At 41.5% G+C, this 24,738-nt stretch overlaps 1 protein-coding gene across 8 annotated transcripts in view; it reads right to left on the reverse strand.

Moving 5' to 3' along the window:
• Nucleotides 1-24,738, reverse strand: part of ATP13A3 (ATPase 13A3) — a 478,336-nt gene that overhangs the window by 247,840 nt on the left and 205,758 nt on the right. For all 8 annotated transcript variants that reach the window (XM_085635250.1, XM_085635252.1, XM_085635253.1 and 5 more), the window contains 5 exons: nt 21,181-21,315; nt 11,533-11,605; nt 6,574-6,705; nt 6,146-6,325; nt 11-168 (listed from right to left, as the gene is read on the reverse strand). In XM_085635250.1, the coding sequence (XP_085491376.1) occupies nt 11-168; nt 6,146-6,325; nt 6,574-6,705; nt 11,533-11,605; nt 21,181-21,315 (678 nt within the window). The remainder of the gene's footprint in view (nt 1-10; nt 169-6,145; nt 6,326-6,573; nt 6,706-11,532; nt 11,606-21,180; nt 21,316-24,738) is intronic.

Consider the following 24,738-nt stretch of genomic DNA (forward strand, 5'->3'; position numbering starts at 1 on the left):
AAAACCATACCTTATTTAGTACGCTGTTAACAATTGTGTATAGAAATCCAATGCATGCCACAAATACAAGGCAGAGAAGAAAAAGGTAGGCGTCTCTGTACAGCTTGAAGTCTGTTGGTTTTGGATACAGGATGGACCGCACAAGCTCGCCTTTTGAAGTGCTAAAACCTGGTAAAAATATTACGATTTTAATTGTGTGAACTGCAATTTCAACCACTCAGCATAGTTTAGAGTGCCATCTAGCTCATATTTTTCAGAAAGGGTATGAAGCGCTATTGAATGCAAATACAATATAAATGGCACTTATATCAAATATACTAAAAACTGAATGTCATCGAAGTGAGATGTGCCTCTTGCATACGAAAGAAGCCACTTTAGAATTGCATCCTACTTTTGTTTTTCGTTTTTTAAAGTTTAAACGAAAAAAACTTATATTCAGGAGACAGACATCATAACATCATTAAAGACTATGCACTCTATGAAACTGCACCATCATTAATCAGTCAGAATAATGGCATTTAAAGAACACTCCGAAAGAAGCTGGGTAAAAGTCAAGCTATAATAATCATCTTAGTATCCTGTAGTGCTTCTAAACCCCTTCATATGAACCCTCAGAGGTCTCACAGCACCAATCTGTTGAGAGATTCTGGCATAAGGATTTGAGGCCCACTACACCAGCATCTTTCACTTTATGGCCTTTTCTATTGGCGAATGATGGGCACCAGCACAAAAACCACTGCCACGCATGAGCCTTTTGTGGAAGCAACCAAGGCTTTGCGCACTTAGGCCTAGTATTCACAGTCATCTGGCCAGTACCTAGTGGTGTTGGTGCTGCAATGATTTGGTTTTGGATAAAGCAACGTCTGAAGCAACCGTGGTGGTGTCTAAAGCAGAACTGAACTTGGTACCTCAATTGCTGTGGTGTCTAAAGAAATAGTATAAGAAACTTTAGTGGCAGAGAGTGCCAGAGCACCAAATACTAAGGTTTGCTGGAAAGCTAGCTAGCTGCTTAGGGCCAGCCGGACCCATTATATTTGGCACCCTGGTGCTGTTTAGATTGTAGTATAGAATTCAATTTCTCCTCTCAACACCTCGCCTTTGTGCAAGAACCATGATCGTAACTTTTGGCCAAGAGCTTGGCCTCCTGTTCCCATGAATCATTTGGGTGCCTCTTTTGTCACAGTGAACTAGATCCTTCTTTCTATTTGGGGAATGTGAACAGATGAAGGCTCTTAAAAAACAAGTATCTATTGGAAGAAAAGAAAACTGAAATCTGAGCACCATCTTGTTTTGATGGATAAACATCTTAATCCTCACACACTCTCCTAGCAGAAGTAGCAGAATTAATTTCCAAAGAGCGAGCTTCAACTCAAAGAGACAATCATATGCCAAAAAGGCAGATTGGTGCCCAGAAATCATCAGTTTTATATCATAAATAGGAGGAGGATCTCTTAACATTTTGCCTTCTCCTGCTTCAGTTCCATATTGTCAAAAGACAAATTACAAACCCTGACCCTCTGAATCATTAACTACTTAGCTCTGCCATGTTCCCTCAGCGCCAGAGAAGGTTCCAAGCTTTTCCTTCAAACCTTCTGGTGCAACAGATCGACATCAACAGGGCAAGTATGCATAATACAGTTGTCCATACATTTTGTTTAAGTTCATACTAGAATGGATATTTCTAACAAACAGTAAGGTGCATGTGTTCGCAGTCTACACTCATGATGGGATCGAAACTCTTCAAATAAACTCCCAAACGTTAACACAAAAATTATTTATCCAAGGTGTGTGCAACATAGGTGCAATAGCGCCAAATCCATGCCAGATTTTTAGATAAACCACTGCTAAAATTATTTCCATTGACTTTAATGTATTGTAAGTGTATTTCATGCAGAAAACATGAAAGTCTGGCCCTCCTTGAAGTACATTGGACACAGCTGGTTTGTATCAAAACAACTCTAATCTCTTAAATAAAACTGCCCATCCCATCATAGCAATTATACCACATAAGACTAAGTGTGTTTAGAAAAGGTCACCAATCTCTAAGGTGACCTTGCAATACATTGTCAGACATTTTGAGCTTCTTAGCCAACAGCAAAATGCTTTGGCATTTTCTTTTAGAAAATAATAAAAGCAATTGAAAGTGTGCTGTGAAGCTCCATCATGATGATGGAGCTTCACAGCACACTTTCAATGCATTGACGGGAACCGCCATGACGGTGGTTGCTGCCAATGTAGAAGATGTCCGCTGGAGCAGCAGACATCTCTAAATTTGGTGCGCTGTTACTCCATCAGGACAATAGAATAAAATGCTCCGTCGCCCTAAGTAACCGCACTCTAAATCAGGTCCTTAGACTAAAGCAAGCAGTTACAAATGGCACTATTGGCGCCAATGCTCCTTAAAGCATACTGTAATAATGATTTAAAAAACAAAAATTAATAATCATTAGAAGATAAATGATGAAGATGAAGAATGTAGGTGAGACTTTTGAATGTTGACCGTGAAACCCAATTGGTGGAGTCGGTGTAGGGTGGTCCGAGTGTTATGTAAACACTTTTGGTGTGTGCTGCATTTGATGAGCCAGTCGTCTAGGTACGGGAAGACATGAATTTGCTGTCTTCGGAGATGAGCTGCTACTATTGCTAGGCATTTTGTAAATACCCTGGGAGCAGTAGTTACTCCGAATGGAAATACTTTGAACTGATTGTGTTTGCCTGCTATCACACATCTGAGATATTTGTGATGAGCAAGATGAATGGGAATGTGAAAGTATGCGTCTTTTACGTCCAGTGTGGACAAAAAAAAACACCTAGCTGTAGGAGAGGAAGAACCTGTTGAAGCGTTACCATATTGAAATGTTCTGACGGTATGTACTGGTTTAACTCTCTGAGATCCAAAATTGGTCTTCAGGAACCGTCCTTTTTGGGAATTAGAAAATAAAGAGAGTAAACCCCTGAACCTTGGTACTGAAACAGAACTGGTTCTATGGCTCCCTCTGTAAGAGAAATTGCCTCTCTTGTTTGAGTAACTGCAAATAGTCTGACAACCATTTGTGAACGCGAGGTGGAGTGTTTGGTGGGTTGGAGGTAAGCTCCAGGCAATAACCATGTTGGATAAGGTCGAGCACCCATTTGTCAGTTGTTATAGATTGCTAAATAGGGAGAAAATGTTTAAGTCTTCCCCAACAGGTGTTAAGTGATTGAGGGGGAAGTGTGGGCAAGTCCCTGTTTATTAGGGGAAGGGGTGTTACGTGGTGCGGCATCTTTACCCCTACCTTTGGCATGGTTTCCTCAATAACCTTCTCTATAGAAACTTCTAGAGGGTAAGGATTGGTTGTTGCCTTTTGAAGAGGAAGGATTTGGGTCTGAGAATGTTTTGAACCCTGCTCTGTAAAATGTGCGGCGAAAGGAGCCTCTCTTGGATGGGGACTGGAGCGATCCCAAAGATTTTGCCACTTCGGTGTCCTTTTTCATCTTTTCCAAGGATTGGTCAACCACAGGACCAAACAGGTGATCTTTATCATAAGGGGTGTTCAAAATGGACTGTTGAACTTCAGGCTTAAAACCCGAGATCCTAAGCCATGCATGCCTTCTAAGGAGAATGCTGGTATTGATCTCCCTGGCTGTGATGTCAGCTGCATCTAAAGCATATCTGATTGAGGAATTAGAGATGAGTTTCCCTTCTTTAACTAACTGCTGTGCCTTAGGTTTGTATTCATATGGGAGATATTGGAGCAGTTCCATTTCAACCCAGTTTGCCTTGTCGTACCTAGCTAGTAGGCCTTGGGTGTTTGCGAAGCACCAGTGGTAAGCAGCTTGAACAGCCACTCATTTTCCAGAGGCATCTATAAGTTTCGATTCTTTATTTGGGGGAGGTGCATACCCAGAGGTTTGCAAGTTAGCTCTTTTGCGAGCATTGTACAATACCGGGTAGTGAAGAGGTAATTGTCCTTTGATAAACACAGGATCTGAAGGCGAGGGTTTATATTTTTTATCTACTCTTGGGGTTAAAATACTTACTCAGACAGGGTCCTTAAAGATATCATCTGCATGTCTGATCATGTCTTTAAGCATAGGGAGTGTTTGACTTAACTTGTGTGTGGACTCAAGTGTTTCAAATAAAAAGTCCTCCTCTAATGTATCTTTATGTAATGGCACCCCATGATACTCTGCTGTTCTATCAAAGAGCTGTTGATAAGCCATATTATCATCTGGTGGGGATGGCTTTTCTGGGTAAAGGTCTGGCTCACTGTCTACTGGAGGATCAATGGTGTATTCATTCCATGGGTATGCAGGCAAATGAGTATCATAATCACCATGATCCACATCTGGATCTGTATGTGGAGATCCCTGAGGTGTTATGTGTAAGGGATTTTCAATTATTAACTGTGGAGAAGATGGTGGAGATGGAGAGGGTTGTGGGGCAGGATAAACAGGGCTGGTAGCCATGTCCTTCTTCCTCTTTAATGGAATCTTATCAGTAGTGTCCTCTGCAGGAAGCTTGTATTTTGCTGTAGTTTTGGGCAAAATATGTCCAGTATCAGGATTAATATAAACCTTTGGGATCCAATTTGGCCTTAAAAATGTCAAAATTTGTTTCTGGAAGCTCGTGAACATGGTCCTTAGATTTCGGCGTCTAAATCACCTTGTGTTTGGTAGTGAACTGTTTTGGCTCCGAAGCATGTTTGTGTTTCGAAGCGGAGGGTTTCGCCTCCGAACCAGATTTGTCCTTAGAGCCCGATGATTCCAGATCCGAAGGTCATTTTGTCCCACTCTGTCCCGAGCCGGAAGGCTTGACAGTTTGTTTTGGTGCTGAACCGTGAGGCGGGCGTCGGAAACATTGTATCGGTGCCGACCTTGGCCAGAAGGCAGAGGTGGTGCCGTAGCTTTATGAGTTTTGGAAGAGGACTTAGGGGGCAAGGGGTATTCGGTCCTCACGGCACCTTCCCCCAGAGGAGGCACATTTTCGGACTCCCTGTCTATCTCGAGCTCAGAATCGGACACTGGAACTGAGAGGGCCTTTTCTTTTGCGGCAGACGCTTCAATCTCTTCTTGGTCGGACTCTTCCCCGAAGATATCCAGAGTGGGTTGGGTGCTTTGGCGTTGCATCTCTTGTCGTCAAGGCCGAGGAACGCGTAGAGTCTTCTTGGACCGTAACGACTTACAAGTGTTGCAGTCTTCCTCCTTGTGCTCCTGAGAGAGGCACAAGTTACAAACTTGATGTAGGTCGGTGCGAGGATATTTGGCGTAGCACCAAGGACAGAATTGGAATGGAGTTTGTTTCATCGGCAGAAGGCTGGACCGACGCGGCTAGACCCGACGGCCACCCATGAGGTTTTCAATCGAAAATGGAGAGTTTGTGAGTGATTTGATACGCGGAGAACAGGGAAACACATAAGGGAACAATACAGTCAGGGGTAGAGTGAATTGCACACCGAGGGAAAACCGAAGAACGGGTTTTGAAGCGGAACGCAATACGGGTCCGAGCCCAATGGAGGAAAAAAACAATCTAACAATGGAGTTGATGCCTATGAACACTATCCCGGAAAGGAGGAGTTGCCTTACCTCGTGACTGGAAAGACTTGTTCGAAGAAAAACAACTTGCAATCATCCGGACCAAACGCTAGGTGGCAGGTGTATGCAAAGCATTTGTATCTACAGCACAAACCAGATGTTTTCAGCTTCAATAAGATTGTTACTGTGACTAAAAATCTCAATGGATGGCTCTACCTTTGTGAAGCCAAACTGACAAAATCTGACACATTGTACTCTCAGGTATGAATAATTGTTCAATATTTCTAAACACTACACTACATTAACTTTACAACTACTTTGTTTACCCATTAGTACTCGTGTGCGCATTTTACATAATTGACACACTAAACAAACTTTCACTTGAGACTTGTGTAGTGTTTCATACAAGCCGTATAGCTTTAATTAGAGAATGTTTTTAGTGGCGTCTCTTGATGAGGGTTCCAGTTTCCAGTCAGTGCTGGCTGAGTCTGCAGCAGTCACTAAGGGACAGTTTTTCCTCTTCACCTTAACGAATAATATTCTATGGCAACCGTTTACAATTATCTTGAATATTAATTATTACAATGCAAAAGAGCAAACATATTTCCCATTGAGAAATAAACTGTGCTACCTGTTCTCACAACGATCGCCTTGACCAGTTCTCCAGTATAAAAGCGGGTCTGAATGACATTTGTTCCACAAAACAAAGTGTGCCGTTTATGAACTTCCGGGTTATATACTTCATCTTCATCTGGTTTCGATTCCTTCGAAGGGTTCGGCAAATTTGTCTTTGTTACTGGAACACTTTCACCTTAGTTAGAAATAACAAATATCAAAAAGATGGATGGCACAAAACCCATGCTAAATGCAGACAGCACAATCCAGATGAGATGGTGTCAGCGAGCAAAAGCTGAACTTCCCATTTGTAAGGGCGCTTTTAGTATTCAAATAGCAATTTCCCTACCAGCTCAGTCACAAGCATAATTTCCGTAAGAATACACTTCGAGAAGGACACTAAGAAATGGTCATGTTATGCTGAAGAACATGTCATTACTGTACCTGTTAGCATACTTTCATTTACAATACAAGTTCCACTGATGAGGACGGCATCACAGGGCATTATGGTTCCATTTGCTGGGATTATAATCACATCACCTGGTACCAGGTCTGTAGAGAGGATCTCTTCAACCTCTGTGTGATAAAAATATGGTATATCATTTGTAACTGAACATTATCAGACACCAATAAAGGTACGAGAAAAACTGTGGAGCGAAACATCAACAATTGAGGAAAGGTATTGCAAAACAACTCTTCCGAATCTGAATGATTAACCTTATGCTCTAATAAAGTTCAGCAACACTTCAAAAGAAGAAAACAATACGAATATATTAAAATATAAAATACAGCGAACTCCAAAATATGATGTGTTATTCTTATTGCAATTTAAGATTAAACTACAACGTATAACATTTATTTCAGATGTTCTGCACATAAAGGTATGTAGATCAATAAGGAGTTTGCTTTCTTAATCTATTAGCAATGCAGAAAAATATTTGCAATATTGTGATTTTGGTATGAAACCTCTACTTTAGTGAAAACAATGAGCACATTAAAATATTTTAAGCACTGGTGCGATTCAAGAGTTGAGGAAAATAGCATGCATACTTAATTGATCTTGTAACCTTACGCATTAGAATCAACATACTGCTTGTCCCACAGCATTTTCCGCCACATGAACAGGATATCCTCCACGTACACAACGAGCCATATAAAAAAGTAACTTACGTTCGTAACACTTTTTTCGGTTGATACTCTATCTAGCTACAGAGTCCTCACCTTTTGAATATCGCCCAGGTGTAGGCTTCAACTGGCTTCTTTTCTAATTGTTTTCCGTGCCAGTAGTTCTTCCTGCGCCACATAAGCGCTGGTAGAAATGCCAAGGTGAAACCAGTGGAACCATAAAGCACCTTCCCTCACCCCGCCCGTCTGTTTCTCCTCCAGTTTCTTCCATGGCAACAAGATGGTAGAATGAGAGTGGCATTTGCAACGGAATGGTGTATTGTAATAAATACTGGGAACCTTCTTAAGGTGTCTATGTGCAGTCTAAAAACATCAGGACCTTATGAAATAGCCTATGACTATCCTTCCGGATGGGGGAGGGAGGGGTGAAATTGGTGTGCAATCTGAAGGTGGATAAAAGTATCCACTAGAAAGACAGTTTCTGAAGGGAAGAATTTTTTCCTTTTGATAGTCTCTTTGACCTGCGATTTTTTACCCTCTGAGTAATGTGGGAGGAGAGGGGTAAAAAGATGGAAGGGTGACTGACTGACCCAGATGGAATGGGGGTCACAACCTTGGTTAGGAAAGCAGCTTGGATTCGAAGGATTAACTATTAGGGGAAAAACCATTCCATTGTCCAAATCCTCCAAGGATGAAATGAGGAAACACAAAAAGAGGAAGCACTGTGATTCCCCTAGGAGGCGATGGCGCTCCAAGTGTTATTCACCAACACAGAGGTTTGCTCTAGCCTGACCTTGAACTAGTGGAGAATGTTTCTTCTCTGGAGGCCACTTCTGTGCTCCAGATGCCGGCTCCTTTGCCACCTCCACCACGCACGCCTTGGGTGGCACAGATATCAGGGACTAACTGAGACCTTTTCCTCCATGCATTGGTGGAAAGGTTTTGGTGGGCTTTGATTCACTCTGAAGAGTCATTGTGCCCTTTGGTACAGTTGAGTTCTGCTTGGTGTTCTTGCTGGAGAGTCCTCTCACAGCTCAGAGCGTCCTCATAGTTTAACGAGGGCCTCTCTTGGTCCCATCTATGATTCTATTGGCCCCAGTCAAGACACTGCGATCCAGGAGGGAGGATAAGAGGCTTCTTGAGTAGAAGTGCAGAGAGGATCTTGCTGGTGCAAATGAATGTCACTAAGACACCATGCACAATGTTTGTGGAATAGCCTCCGATTTCTTGCAGCTTTCAAAGTGGTATCAGGACCAAGATGTCAGCACCTTTATTTTCCCCCCTCCCTCTTCTCATATCAGAGTCAGCAGATTTTCCAGCTCTGCAGAATGCTAGTGGGCTGGATACCTCACCATACATAGATATTGGAAATATAGTAGCGACCAGAGGGTTGAGGCAAGAACTGTCTGCACCTGTCAATATAATGTGTGGGAAGTGAATACTGGTGCAGGAAACCAAGGAGTACATCCCTGTACTCCATAATTTGGAAAAGACTCCAAAACAACATAGAACACAAAGTGGTTCCGCACACAACAATAAAGTCTTGTTACTGGATTTTATTTACCCGATTTGTTTCTATATGAAAGACAGCCCAATAAAGAACTCTTTTTGAAAAAAGAATCAACGTTGAATTGGAAGTTCTTCGATGTGCATATAAAGACTGTCCTCTACTCGATCTCAAAAGACTTTATTGTTGTGTGCGGAACCACTTTGTGTTATACATAGATATTGATCCACCTCCAGGACCTGCTCCAACAAAAATGACGCAGTTCCACGCAGTTCTTAAAAAAGGCTGCGGACATGCTTGAGTTGACCCCACCCTTCTGTGGAACTCCGATCCAAAATCCTCACTGATGTTTTCCACTCCACCACTGCCTCAGCTGAGCCATTACTGCAGTTTTAATGAGACCCTCCTAGAAAGATGGTGGCTAATGCAGACCACAGCCCCAGCGGTGAACCGTACTGTGGCTAGGCGCTGCAGACCAGCAACGGGAGAGCCAGCATTAGTTTTGATCCACCCTTTGCTGGAGTCTTGTAGTACAAGCATCTTCCTCCACCAAACTCAACCCAGGATCCTTTTCTATCAACCCACCTTACAGGAAGTCCAAAGAACTGGAAGAGGTGGGGGAAGAAAGTGTTCTCTATGATTTGACCTGCTTTAAGATCCCTCAAGCCATCTGCTTAATTAGCAGCTACGCCCATCCTTTGTGGGACATGGCAGCAGTGAATGTCCCAAACATCCCTGATCGCTTGAAGGATCACTCTGCAGATGTCATCGGTGTTCAGTCCAGGCACATCATCTAAGTGGGTTTGGGCACAGGCGACCCGATGTACAGAGCAATGGGTCAGTGGCCCTATCATCACACCTCGTTCTCCTCCACAGGCTTCTCTGCAATGTTCAGGCCATACTCATGGACATGCCGGTTACCAGCAGACATCCCTCCGGAGACAAGACAGGTGCCTATTGGTATGCTTTTAAATCTGGGAGGACTATGGCCCACTCTCGAAGGCTTCAGCCTCTGGCAAAGGACTTTCAACAGTTTCTAAAGTTTCAGGCCTCTACAATGCAGTACAGACCGCACCCCTGCTGTAAAAGGGAGCAATGTGGTTGGTGCCAGAGCAAGAAATAAGGGAGGGTGTGCTACTCTTCGTACTTCCTGGATCCCAAGAGAGACAGTGGTCTTCATCTGATCCCACACCTGAGACTCCAGGTCTTTTACCTGCACAAAAAAAGTGCAAGATGATGTTCTTTTCTCAAGTTTTTATTTACTCTGAAAGCAGTTCTCCACCAGCCATGGCCACAGTGGTGATGGATGCATCTACGCTTGTGTGGATGAGTATCACAGGAGGAGGAGGTACTTCACACGAATCTGCTCTAACTGTGGTCAGTTTGGCTGGCGCTCAAGGCCTCTCACTTCCCTTTGCAGTACGTCCATCCAGATTTTGACAGACCACCACTATGCGGAGGCGATAGATTTCACTCTGTCTGCCTCCTGTCATACCACCAAGACTGTGTACTCTGGAACGTTGAATAGTCTTGTCGCTTGGCATGCTGAGAACAATGTGGATCCCTTAAAGGCCCATTTGTCCGATGTCCTCAGGTTTGCGTTATCGATAGTCCAGTATAGTTGACTGGCATAGGATACCTAGCAGCTTTGTCAGCCTTGCAGACCACCCATCCCTATTTTAAGTCGCACATTGTTATGCGTTCTTCAAAGGTCTGGAAAAGATGTTTCTCCTACTCCATTTTTCATGCGTCAATAGGATCTTAATTTGTTTTTGACTTTTTCCACAGGGTAGGTTTAAGCCCCTTCACAGTTGCCAGCTGAGGTTAATGATTATTAAGCATGTTTTTCTAGTTGCAAATTATTCAGTGAGCCTGCTCAGCGAGCTGCCAGTGCAGTGTGTCTGTCCTCCTTTCACCTCGACTGCCATCGAGCTCAACAATCATCCAAGACATTAGTCAAGAAGAGTTGGAGCTGCTTTGTTTGATTGTCTTGGGGGTTCATGCTAACACACTGGTCTCATGATCTGGAGCCATGCGTAGAACTCGGGCACCAAAGACAGATGTCAGTGATTGGCATCCGATAGTTCCACTTGCAACAGGGTTTAAACCTTGATTTTTTAAATTTTTTTATTTTGTGGGAGACATATCCCTAAAGCACTGTAGCAGTTTTCACAAAAAATAATTTTAAAGAGCAAACGTTTACCTCAAGCCTGAGGAGAGAAGCTCTGGACCCGCTTCAAAAGGTGTTGAAAGAAATTACTAATACCAGGGCACCGGGATGGGCTTTATATAGCTGCTCTGACATTGCAGCAGCTTCACTTCTGGTGATTAGTTGAAGACCGTGCCTCCTATCGGCGCAGGGGAGCTATGTCAGAAGTTTCCACATCCAATTGGGATATTCAAGAGTTGAGGAATCTGCAGCTAGGAGTATCCATTAGAATCACATATGCAATGTTGAACAACTTATACATATGCATACAAACCTGGCCTTTGTGGAAAACAATACTGTTTCACATAACTATATTGTGGTACTATAAACTTCCAGCCATGTGAATTGCACGGGGTTAGGCTTACTCATCCACAGGACTAAATAAATATAAAGATTTGTCTTGAATGCCAAACAATATCTCCTGGGCATCAGATGATAAAAAATCCACACCACTGCCAGTTCATACACAAATAACTAAAAGCTGATATCAGATTAGAGAAGTAGAACATACTATAATTTACAGAACATTTTGGAAAGTTTTTAGCATTGCCTTGTAACTTACCATCCTCTGTTCTGCAGACGGAGACTCTCACAATACTGTGAGCAGCTACCATATCATGTAACATAATGTATTGCTAAATAGAAAAAAGGAAAATTGATTTGTTTAAAATAAAAAAAATCAGATACAGTAGAAACAAAACTAAACAGCAGCTTAAATGAACACCATCATTTCTGATGAAGAAAATGTATCTACCATTACTATTAATGAAGTAGAAAGGGCAGAGAAAAGAAGGGAATTCTAAAAGCAGTCCGAATTTATTTTAAGAAAACAGAGAAAAGAATGGAAGCTCAGGATGAAAAATAAAGGGGAAAAGAACAGTTCTATCTCATGTGTAAGAAATGTAATGGATGGGGAACAAGGTGAACGGAAGAAGAAATTAAGATGGAGCCTGCAACAATGTGCACAAAATGGGAATCCAGCTTTTCAGGAAAAACCTTCAGAAAAGCTGAAAAGCCAGTTATATTTTATTGTTAAAATAGGAGCTTTAATTTTACTCATTACGCTCTTTGTTGGCTCCGTCAGCGACTCAAGGTTGCAACGCAATCATTAGAATTTATTAAGTTGAACAGGTACCCTATGTTCTCATTAGATGTGACTAATGATGTTTTAACATGGTTGGAATATAAAATATACAGAAAGAATTTTACAGGGATTGCATGTTCCCGTGTATTACAAATCAAACCCCTCCCTACACGAAGGACCAAACCTTATAAAAGTACTTTAGAGCATTCCAAGAACAAAATGAACCAATGGTTATTTTTTACATGGTTTATTTGTCAAAAATAGAGAATTAATAGGGACACAAAATAACACTCAAAAGTATTAATAAAACCAAATGCATTCTACAAGACACCCACGGCTGATTCCAGCACTCTCAAACTAAAAGATCGCTGGAATAAAAATATTGGAATAATTGGCCAAGAAACATTATTTTCACTGCATTTCAAATGTACGTCAACCACCCTTTTAAAAGTACACACCTCTGTTACGGGTCAACACAACAGGATATCCTTCCTCTTGCAATTTTTAGCAGAAGGCCACTAATCTCTCAGAGGCAAGTGTCCACTGCAGCACAAACAAGGACTAGGCCTACGTTATGGCAGAGTGGCTTGGCTTCCTATTACACACACCGACTATTTGTTGGAATGTCTGAAACCACTAAACAAAGGCATAGAATGGGGCGAGATTATCAGGATCTGCAAATCTGGATGTGACTGAGCTAGCCACACGTAGAGCAATTGTGTAAACCCACAGATTTGCTCACACTATTTGAAGTGAATTTACATACATAAAATTAGATCAAATTATTCAAAAAAAGGTGCGAGGGTGAGATGACCATACAAATGTCAAGTGGGGAAAAAAAAAAATCAGGAAATTATTTTAACATGTTAGAAACTGATAATGCAATTATTAATGTGTTTTTCATTGTTTAGAAACGAAAGAAGAATGAAACCGATTTACTTCCAACCAGCCTATCCCAGTAGCCACGTTGTTCATTTGGTTAGGAAACTGAAGTTTAAGAGTTTAAAAAATAAATAAATAACGTTGGACATAGAGGACACTATTTCAAAAATATTTTCTGACCTGCTAGAAACCTGCATACTACAGACTAGCTAATGAATCACGGGAATAGATATACAATAATTCTGGTTTAACACACACACTCCTTCCCATGAAAAATAAAATATGGGATTACATATCTGTTTATTCTTTTAGTGGTGTTACTTTTGAGATATAAAATATAGTAGGAGTACGCCTGCTCATGAAAATGGCCAATAATTACACTTGTGAGTGGGAGCATGCCACTCTCCACACCATTTCATAAACATGCATCAATTCTCTCCCAGGCAGACTGCTTCAAAAAGAACCCATACAATCAGGAATGAAGAAGGAGTTCACCCTTGTGGCAACAGCTGGACATTTGCAATAGCCTTGCTATCACCCAGCTTCTTTCATGAAGGGGTTCTCTTCTGGCTCTGTGTACAATGCTCTGTGTGACATCTTGGGACAGTGCCTTCAGAAGGGGTACATAAAGGCTTCCGATGTAGACTAGGATGAACAAAACTGTTCTCTGCCTTGCTGGACATTTATTTGCAAGGTGCTGGCAGGATTTTCGTGCTATGAAACACCCTCACAGAACTGGAACTTTATGGTATTGATGTAAAAATGAGAGTGTAGAATGTAATAAGTTTTAGGAATTGGATTAGGATCGGTTACTAAGTGCATGCTAGTTGCAGATTCGAAAACCAGTGTTTGGCCCATTGGCACTTCAAAGCATCCTGGAAAAAGCCAATGAATAAAGGCCTCTCTGCAGCTGTCCTGAGAAGAATTTGACTACCTGCTATAGAATTCTAGAAAGTGATTTGACCTCTGTCTGATTCTTTGAAGCCCTGCATCTCATTAAAATATCAGAGGGATGGATTCTGGCCCATAGTTTACTGTTATGATGATAGGTGGACAATGGAAACCAGACCAGTAGTTGGGAGTCACTTAAAGGCATATGTTGCTTGCCCAGTATACATTGGTTTGTGGCATGTAGTGCTGTAGATGCACATGCTATGCATACTTCTGCCATCTAGTGTTAGGCTCGGACGTGTACAATCTTTCAAGTCACGAGGTGTAGTGACTCCTCCCTTAGGCAGTATGGCGCATGTACATCGGATCCATCTTCAGATTGTTTTTCACGCCCAGCGGGTGTAGGATGAAGAGTAAAGTTAAGCATAGAGATGTTCATGTAATAAGAAAAGAAATATAGTAGGTGTGTTATCTGCAACAACCAAGAGCTTCAGGGGAGCCGGGTGGCATATGTGAACCTACAGCACTACAAGCCACAATTAGAGGTATACCGGGTAAGTAACATATTCTGTTTGTGGCATGTGTAGCTGGAGATACAATACACAAGCTATACATAGACTAGAAAGCAGTTTCCCCTGTAAGGTTGTGGTTAGCCAAGGGTTGTTGCAGAATAATGAAAAAGTGTACATAGGACAGTTGCCGTACTTGGGGTTGCTGCCTTACTAGTGCATCCACACAGTAGGATTTAGTAACTGTGTGTGGTGTGGACCAAGCAGTGGTATTACACATTTTTGCAATTGGAATGTTCCCTAAAAACGCCTTTGTAGCTGCTTTTTTTCCAAGCAGAATGTGGCCTTGGAGGTGTTGTAAGCGGTCTTTGGGCTTTGGCATAGCATGTTTGTATGCATTTGACTATCCAGCAAGCTATTCCTTGTTTTGAGATAGCGGTCCCTTTACAGGGTTTTGAGAAGGCTATAAACAACTGTTGAGTGTTACGAAATGTTTGTATTATAAATATATAGCATGACATGACTCTTTTAACATCTAGTGCATGAAATGCCCTTTCTGCTACTGTGGATGAATGCAGAACACTGGTACGTCTATGGTTTGGTTGAGGTGAAAATATGATATCACCTTGGGTAGAAACGTTGGATTGGTGTGAAGAACTACTTTATCAGAATGTTACAAAAAGGTTCTCCTAGTGTTAATGCTTGGATCTCACTCACTCGTCTAAGTGAAGTAAAAGAACTACGAAAGCCAAAAGACAAGAATGAAGGGGTTTCTGTGAGAACTATATTAAGATTCAAGGATGGGATTGGAGTTAGTCTGGGAGGGATAACTCGAGTCCCTCCGTAAAAGCTTTACTTTGAATTCTAACAATTCTTTTGGTATATTTAGTGACTTTTCATTAAAAAATAACTCCCTGAGTTACCATCTAGACTGTAGAAAAACACATAAGGTAACCATGGCTAAAATCCATAGTTGGCAGATTACAGTTTCTTAATCACTTTAGACTCAAACTCCAAGAAGGAAAAGTTGCTACATAGTTCTCCTTCAGGAGAATATCAATTGAAGTCATAAGCACTGAAAAGCCAACTCGAATGTGGGATCCTAGAGCAAGCTTGAATTGAAAAATGTGCACTTATTCTCTAGAAAAGCCAATTTTCAGCATAAAAGTGAAACAATGGTAGCCTATTGAAGGCTAGATTGGCCATTTTGTGTTTAATTTTCTTTAAAAAGTAGCCAAATGAAATTGAAAAATGTCACTCAATAAAAAAAAAAATAACACAAATGTTTACAAACCTTTCCTTAAAAGAAACGTGAGAGAAAAGGAGGGCAATGTAGCTGGATAGGCTGCAGTGTAAAGAGCTGGAAAAATGTAACTGCTCCTTTAAGGAAATACAGACCACTGACATCCAATCGTATTCTGTCAGTGACGGTTGTTTCAGTTCTTCTCCATTATAAACGTTGGATCTGGCTTAGTAGGTCATCATTGTTTCTACTCCTCCACCAGGAAAGAAGGGTGGATTATGATTTCAATGGGGATTCCCCTAAAGGAGAATTAGGTTTATAGGTAAGCAATTTTCCTCCGCCATCAGGGATCGCCAATGATAATCATAAGAACTAAATGAAATTGCAAGCCAATCTCATATCAGGAGGTGTAAGAAAGAAAACAGTTCTATCTAAGAAAATTTCCTCCAAGAAGCTTAGCCAACTTTGGTATTTCCTATGGGTACTATGGAATCTGAATCTGGGCAATAATCTCCTGTGAACGTAGGGACTTCGCATCAAGTAGCTGCCTTACAAATCTCAGTTGCAGGGATATTTCTTCACAAAGCAATAGATTCAGCATTACACTTAGTATAGTGGGCCTAAGGTTTGACCTGAAAGCCCATATTCATCTTCTGATAACAGAGGAGAATAGAAGAGAGAATACTCCAGGAAATTGGCTACTCTGCGGTGGTCAAGCATGTTTGACCAGGTCCATAGTTTACAGAGTCAACCCCATGGATGTCCTTTGTTTTATCAAGATAAACCTAAGAACTCTCCAAAACATCCAGAGGGAGTAAGGACTTTCCACGAGGAGTGGTAAGATTTCGAACAAAATGTAGGAAGAGAAATTCTGATTAATATGAACTTCAGAGATCACGTTAGAAAGAAGCCATGGGTGGGTCCTCATGACTCTTGTTGCCATTAGAAATGTGTAGGGCTTGTGTGAACACAAGGACTGAATTTCAAGAACTCTACATCCAGATGCGATTGCCTCCAAGAAAGAAGCCTTACGTGAAGGGTGCTGCAAAGAAGCTCCAATAAATACATTTGAAAGGAGGACCCATTAGTTTAGAAATAACTATATTGAGCTCCCAAGGACGAGGAAGTCTCCTAAGAAAGAGGAAGTCTCCCAATACGTGAAAATACCATTTTAATGCCTTTTCAGGAAGTATTTAATAATAGGAATCCTGAAGAAAGAGGTTTGTGAAGGACATTTCCTGAATATTATAATAGCAGCATGAATACCTTTAAAGAAGAGAACTGTAAGCCTGACCTTGCTAATTGCAGAACTTGAGGAAGTACTACCTCTTCCTGGCATTTTGCCGGACAAATGTTTTACTTCTAACATCTGATGTAGAATCTCAACCACTTGAAAAAGGAGGAAGGTCCAGTAGATGGATGTTTGGCATCCTTTAAAATATCTAGTTAGTCCTGAGGAAGATTCTGATGTCTGTACTGAAGAAGTTCAGGAGCAATGTTGCCAATTTCAAAGATGGTAAGCTATGTGCAGAATGTGGCCCCCAACCTTGTAGAGGAGATCTTGTCTGCATTGAAGCTTCATGTGTCGTCGCTCCGACAAATTAAATTTGGTAAACATCTACTGGCATGGCTACCTTGGTACTGTTAAAACCATCCTCATTATGGAATAGGTCAGATTGACGAGTGGGTGCAGACTAGTCAATCAAAAGTGTGTTTACTTTGGGTACTGGTTGGCAGTACTGAAATCAAAGTGGGGATTTCCTGTTCTCGGTGTCTGAACTGATGAACCCTAATGTATCCAAGATAATGAGAAATACTTTGTCATTTGTGGACAACTTGTGGCTTACTTGGGTAATCTTGCTGAGAGAGTTGGCTTCTACATTCTTAACATCTGGGATGTGAACTGCTGTGATTTGCAGGTCTCTGGCTTTGAGCCATTTCCAAATTGCTGGTGCTTCAAGAGACTGAAGCAGTCTGGATCTCGTCCGTCCCTGTTCAGGCAATGCACAGTTGTAATATTGTCCATCTGGACAAGAAAAAAGCAGTTTGGCTTTATTGGAGGAACAAACAATTTGAGACAAGTGGACTACTCTCATCCCTGGCAGGTTTCTATGATACAGACTCTTTGTGGAACCATGTGCCTTGTACTCGTTAATGATACATGCAAGCTTCCCAATCAATCAGGGACAATCGTTTACAACTGTCAGATTATAAATATCTTGATGAAATGGTCCTTCTTTGAGAAGATTTTCTTACTTTGCCCCAATCACTCTAGTGACTGAATTGCTGTTGGAGTAAGAGTTAATCTGCATTACCGACTGTAGGAGTATTAGTACCACAGAACGTACAGATACTGCTGGAAGGGGTCATGTGAAGACAAATGTGATGTAATAGAAAAATGCAGGATTCCATGGATCCCAGTAGTTTTGTCGGCCCATTACTTGTGATATGTTCAGAACAATTTTGATCATTTGGAGAGACATAACTGTTATTCCTTAGGCTACACTTTTGCCCCCATACAACCAACACTCCTCCTAAACAGTAAAAGGCCTTAACTGGCGTCAAAGTGGCCTTTGCATGGTTGACTCATGGGTCTGCTCGTTTAGAATAACAAGAGCTGTCTTGAAATGAGAGAAGGCATTTTGGGCATATGGGTGGACAAAAATTCTTTATGGTCTCAGATGGGCAGCTTCTATTGCCATGTTTGAGAATGTACTTGGGCAAATTTGAAGGAAGAACTTTGTGTTTGTAATAAGGATTTTCAACAATATATCTCATAAGCCTTCAATTTGCCCATATTATCAGAATATGAAACTATGCATGCTGGATTTTACGGCACACATCCAATTCACCTGAGTTTAGGGTACATTTAGCGGAGAGCAAGCAACTGGATTTGTTCTCTCTATCTATATTTTCGCCATTTTGAAATCAAGAAAGTCTGAATTCTTGTTTTGGTCTCATTTTTGCAAATCAGAAATTAACAGGAATTAATTTTTCTTCCCTTTTGGGAGGATGGGTTCTATTCTAAAGCTACCTTCTCTAGAAGGGTGTGGCCTCTTGCTGAAGTTTCTACAATTAAATTGGGACAACTTATTTGGAGGAATGACTGAAGAATTTATGAACCTTAAAGAAAAGCTGTATTACACAATATTCAGCAGTGATCTGTCTTTTGTCATGCTTTTCTGCTCTTGCAGATGTTTCATGAAGCCTCCCCGCCCTCCTGAAGTGACGTGAGGGAGAACGGAGAAGTCCCAGTTTGCTTCCAGGAACAAGCTTCTTGCAGATCTAGATGGTTGCTCACTCTGCTTCTCTCGCCACCTCTGCCTCTTACAGACTTCTTATGCTGGTCTGATTTTTGATGCAGCATTGCTGACGCTGAGATCACGGATGTGGGTTTGAAACCTCTGAAAGAAATAAAATTGATCCTAAGGCCTATATTGCTTCGTGTATTCCTCCAATTCTAGCCTCCAAGGCATCAATCTGTCTTCATTTGCTTCTCTTTCTCAACGTTATGAGACTCAAAAAGAGAAGTGCCAGAAAAAGGAAGGCTTACCATACGTGCTGCTGTGATTTTGGTTTTAGGCTGGTAAGCCTTAACCACAATGATTGTCAAATGGCTAAACCAGGTCAGTAGCAATGAGCAGCAAGATCAGATAAGTCGCAGCCACACACTTGATTTAAGGACATCACTGCCCCTGATAAAATCTCCTGAAAATCCTCTGTCTTCACCATGGAGTCCGACAGAAAAACATTGCTATGAATCCCAAATAGAGCACTGGTTGCTTTAAGGGAAGAGGCTGATGTTCAAACATGATTCTCCCACCTGATTCTGGGCACTTACTTATATTTTCAGAATGAACTTTGAAAGTCGTAGAGTAGTATTTTTTTGTGGCAGTACAAGTAGTCAATCTTGTTGAGGGTCCGATCTTGAGAAAAAAGGATCATGCTCTAGGGCCTTGTATTTCTTTTGTAGCCTTGTTGAAGCTACCTTGCTCCAAGCTGCATCTGAAAGAGTTCCAAGGAGCATTCCAAAAGCCCAGTGGCCAGACGAAGCAAAGGCCTTGGAGTAGACTGGTGAAAATGGGTCTTAATAAAAATGACATGTTATGGTTGAGACTGAGGCCACTGGAATAGTCAACCTTCTGCCCCTCTCATCAAGACTTTTGATAGGTGAGAGCCTAAAAGGAGAAGAGTCTGTCACAGTTGGAGAATATCTTCTAATAGACAAACAAGAAGACACTGACCTGGAAGTGATTGCTCATGGAGTATTGCACCTGTGGCGGGAACATATACAAGTCTAGAACATGAATGTCTGGAATGGATTCTGTGACTATAACCTATCCAGCTACATTGGCCTCCTATTCTCTGACTTTTCTTTTAAAAAAGGGTTTAGAATTCAGTTTTTGTAAGTAATCTTTATTAAGGAACATTTTTAAATATGAAGAGGATTTTTTTTAAAAAAAAGAAAAAAAAGCAATTGGCCAATATCGTCTTCAACAGGCTATCAAAAGTAGTTTAACAGTTAAAAAGGAAAAACATGGCTTTTCTAGGGAAATTGTATATTTTTTTAAGTGTTCCGGGAGCCTGCACATTGATAGTACTATTCAGTGCTTGTTTATCAATGGAGGTCCCTCGAATGAGAACTTTTTGGTTTCCCATGTGCAGTAATGTTTTATATCGTCTACCAGCAACAGTACAGAAAACTCAAAAACGATGCTATTTGTGCATTGATCATTTGCATAGTGGTATGTTGGATAAATTTAAGTGTGGGTGATTTCTTAGTAATGGTATTTGAGGATTCTAACAGAAAGATAAAGGTCAGTTGATAAGGTGTGTATATATCATAAGCATGTATTTATCGTGGTCCATCTGGGGAAATTGTAGTATGCCTAACAGGACTCAATTTAGAACATGTTACATGAAAAAATGAGAAGAAATTATCTTTACTAAGAATTAAATAGTTTTGCCTTTTTTCTATTTGAATATGTGCCTGTTGGACCACATATTTAGTTTCAATGTATTACGTAGTCCTTTAAATTGCCAAAGAAAGGGAAGGAGTTGCAGATGTATTAGTAACAAAAGTAATTTTGTTGGCTCAAAAAAAACACAAGCACCACCATCAAATAGAGCCAAATTCAGCAAAATTTTGGTTTATGTCCCTTGAATGAGATAGAATTTAACAAAACAACGGCCAGTACCTTAAAGAAGTAATCTTGCAGAGAAAAATGCTACAGAGCTGCCACATTGTGAACTAGCTTTTATATTTACGGAAGGTCTTAAATAGGTCACATTCTACACAGAATTATTATGTCTGGTCTAACAGGGCCAGCATGTCCCTTACTTGGATTCACTACAAATGTAATTTTCAAAGGCACTGTTCCGAATTATGTCAGTGTGTTGGCTATCACATTCTTTTAAAAATAAAAACTTTATGTATTTGAAAAATATGCGCTATTGCGTATTTTCGGAACTACTATCACTTCACTAAACAGTAACAGTCATCATGACACATCGTCATTTTCACTGTGGCAAATTTTGTGAATTAACTTTTTATTGTACGATTTATGTGGTAAGCTAGATCATATATAAAGTTGAAAATACCTTTTTAATTGTGTACAGCGAGCTAACAACAGATATAACAGACATAACCACAATCGCCAATGCATAGTAGTAATATCCATCTGTAGTCCATAGAATAACGCTGAAAAGTTGAAAAATGTAAAATGGATTAAGGACCTAAAAAGAGAAAAAAAAGAAAGTTAGGTTGGATACGGTTTTGCAAAGGTAAAATCTTCTCTGTTGTCAAGACAAGGTTATGCACACAGTCACTAACAAAATTAATGTTGCAAAGTTCTACCACAGAAGGCCTATGCTCTCTTAAAAGAAAAGATAATGAAGATTTCAGAGCTCTACCATTGTTCAAGGTTTGTGCAAAAAAACTGGTCTATAGAGAATAGAGCCGAAAAAGAACCAGTATATTGAATATGTATTGCAAAGCAGCCGAGAACCAATATTAGTGCAGTCAGATCTAAACATCAACATGCATTCAACCAGTACGTATTGTTATGCAATCTGTGAGTTTCATAAAGCATAAAAGTAGTGCATTTTCTTGTCTTCATGAGTGCCCACAATTATAACCCAGCATCTGTTGGTGCTATGCAATCAGTTAAGAGTTGGAGATTTTGGAAGAAGGTATCCTGGATATCTGTGACGCTAGGCAACATGATCAGTGATGGGAAATCTATTCCTTCAAAGTAATAGGTCAGAACACCTACAATCACCAGGTCTTGCGAGTAGATAGATTTGCCATAGTTAGGGAAAGCTTAAATTTTGCATCCCCCCTCCCCTCCCCTCCCCCCCCCCCAAATCATATCCTCCTATTTCCACTCCTTGCATACATGATACTTGAGCAATTCTTTGCTGGACTTATGTCAGAGGCCAAGAATCAGCCTGCTTTACGGCCCTCAAAAGATAACTGTTGTGTTGTACTGAAATCTGTATGTTTTAATCAGCATTTTTTAGCTTACACTACTCAATCATATAAACACAGCTAAAACCTTAGAAAAATGCAACTCATAACTACCAAACTCCATTGTGACAATGAAGCTGCACCTCACGGATTAGGCCCAACAAAAGTGAATCTGGTCAGAGGTGGTTTGGTTCGGGTCAGAGGGTATCCGGCCTAGCAGTTTGGCCTGCATTGTACTTTGGGATGCAGCCAAGCCTCATTTGCATAAGCTTGATTCCGGACTGTAATGGAAAAAACAAGCTAAAAAACAATATATCAAATTTCCAATCCAGGCACATCAGAAGTCCAAAGTTAAATAATGTTCATAAACACAATTATTCTCGTTTTCCACTTCTAATCCAAAGTATTCATTCCGGGGCAATCGGTATCCAATTCCTTTACAGCAAATGCAGATTCCTTACAACAGTTCAATATTGATCCATTTCATGTAGTCAGCATATATTTCTTCAGTTTTGATACAGCCAACACGTGTTTTGTCGGTGTTGTATCATACCACGACTTCTTCAAAACTGTTTAAAAAAAAAAAAAAAAGGCCTTGCTATGTAGTACATGCGTTATGGCCATCAAATTGGAGGGGTTCCAAAAAAGGATGTAGGTCCACTACTGAATAGGCATAACAGGATGTCTCAATAGTGCAAACACCTGCTTGTGTAACTTCACACAGTAAATGTGTAGTGATATTAGGTCCGCATTGCAACTTGTAACAATATACGGCAAGTACGTATTTACCGTGTGAAGTTACACAAGCAGCTGTTTGCATTGGATTAAAAAAATTCAACACCATGATGCCGCTGGGACTGAATAACAAATTAGATCGGAGTTGCTTTTTAGGTCTCGCCTGAGCCAGCGCTTTAGCGCTGCTCTCGCGAGAGCTTTTGGAAACGGGGGATTTGGAAGTGCAAACTAGTGCTTTCAGGCCGCCAACTACAGTGCATGTGTGCCGGGCACGCGCACCATTAGGCAGCCTGTGTGATCATTTCGCGGCCACTTTGATGTTCTCAGTGAGCCGCGCGGCCACTGAGAAAATCAAAGCGGCCGCGAAAGTGCTCACCCTTTGCCAGCCTGCGTGCCTCTCTCCCCTACCCCCTCCCTTATCCCACTTCCTGCTTGTTATTTTTCTCACCTTTTCACTATTGTCCTCTTCCTGCATTCCACTTTATTTATTTACATGTGTTGTTCGTAGGAAAGTCAGAGTATGGCGTTGTCGCAATGTTGTCAACACCCAGACTGGTCTCCTTTAATTTGAGAATGGTGGCTAACACAAGTTGAAACTTCAATGGAAACATTAAATGTGCATAAACCTTCGAGCCCATAGAAAGGCAGCTTTGTCTAGAAAAGCAGAGGGGCCGGAAAGCAGCTAATGACTGTTTATTTGTTAGCTGCTGCTGCAGAAGATTAGTTGATGTTGAGCATGAAGAGGGAGTGTGCAAGTTTTGGAAGATTGCTTAGTGCGATGTATCTGGTGATGAAACGGTATGTTTCATATCAGAGTGCAAAGTACATATCCGTATGTGTCATCCGTTCATGAATCCTCATCAGGAAGCAGCCAAGGTCTAATTGATGTTTGTGAAGAACAAGTTACTAACCTTCGGTAACGATGTATCTGTAAGAAACATTAGTTAGTTAGATTCCTCACCTTAGAATATCCCCAGGCGTCAGACTGGATCCGGAAGATTTTTCGTCAGCAATACCCCTTGCGCGTCGCTAGGCGTCGTCTGCGGCTCCGCGTCCGTCGTCGGCGTCGTGCGCCGGGATGACGTCGTCGGAGTACTTAGACGCCGCCCTCGCGCGCTGACGTCAGTTCTTGTACATAGCCTTCCGCGCCAGGAACGCAGAGCCATGCAAAGACCGACACTGGTGCCAAAAATAAAATCTAGGGGCCTGAAAGGACAACCTTAACCCTAGATGTCAGTTCGCAGAACGGGGAGGATGGGTGGGTCGGTGAGGAATCTAACTAACTAATGTTTCTTACAGATACATCGTTACCGAAGGTTAGTAACTTGTTCATCTGAAAGAAACACGTTAGTTAGATTCCTCACCTTAGAATAGATACCCAAGCAATACCATCCCCGGTGGTGGGTCTGCGAACCAAGATCACACCAGAAAGTCCTGGAGGACAGAACGGCCAAAGAAGCCATCCCTCCGGACTTGGCTGTCAAGGCAATAATGCCTGGCAAACGTGTGTAGCGAAGCCCACGTCGCCGCCTGACAGATGTCCTGCAAAGGGACTCCCCGTCCCAAGGCAGTAGTAGCCGCCGTGGCCCGAGTAGAATGGGCGCGCAGCCCAACAGGAGGGTCCTTTTTAGCCAAGGAATAGCAGATTTTTATACACAAAACGACCCACCGAGAGATGGTTCGTTTGTGCACAGCTTTCCCCTTCTTAGCGCCCACGTACCCAACAAAAAGCTGGTCGTCCACCCGGAACTGTTTTGTGCGGTCCAGATAAAAGGAGAGCGCACGTTTTGGGTCCAGACGGTGGAGCCTCTCTTCCTCTTTGGAAGGATGCGGAGGCGGAAAGAAGGTGGGCAAGGTGACAGACTGCCCAAGGTGAAATGGAGTCACCACTTTAGGAAGAAAGGAGGGACGAGGCCGAAGGACAACCTTGTCCGGATGAACAGATAGAAAAGGAG

This window comes from Triturus cristatus, chromosome 11 (assembly GCF_964204655.1).
Source record: "Triturus cristatus chromosome 11, aTriCri1.1, whole genome shotgun sequence".
Classification (NCBI taxonomy): Eukaryota; Metazoa; Chordata; class Amphibia; order Caudata; family Salamandridae; genus Triturus; species Triturus cristatus.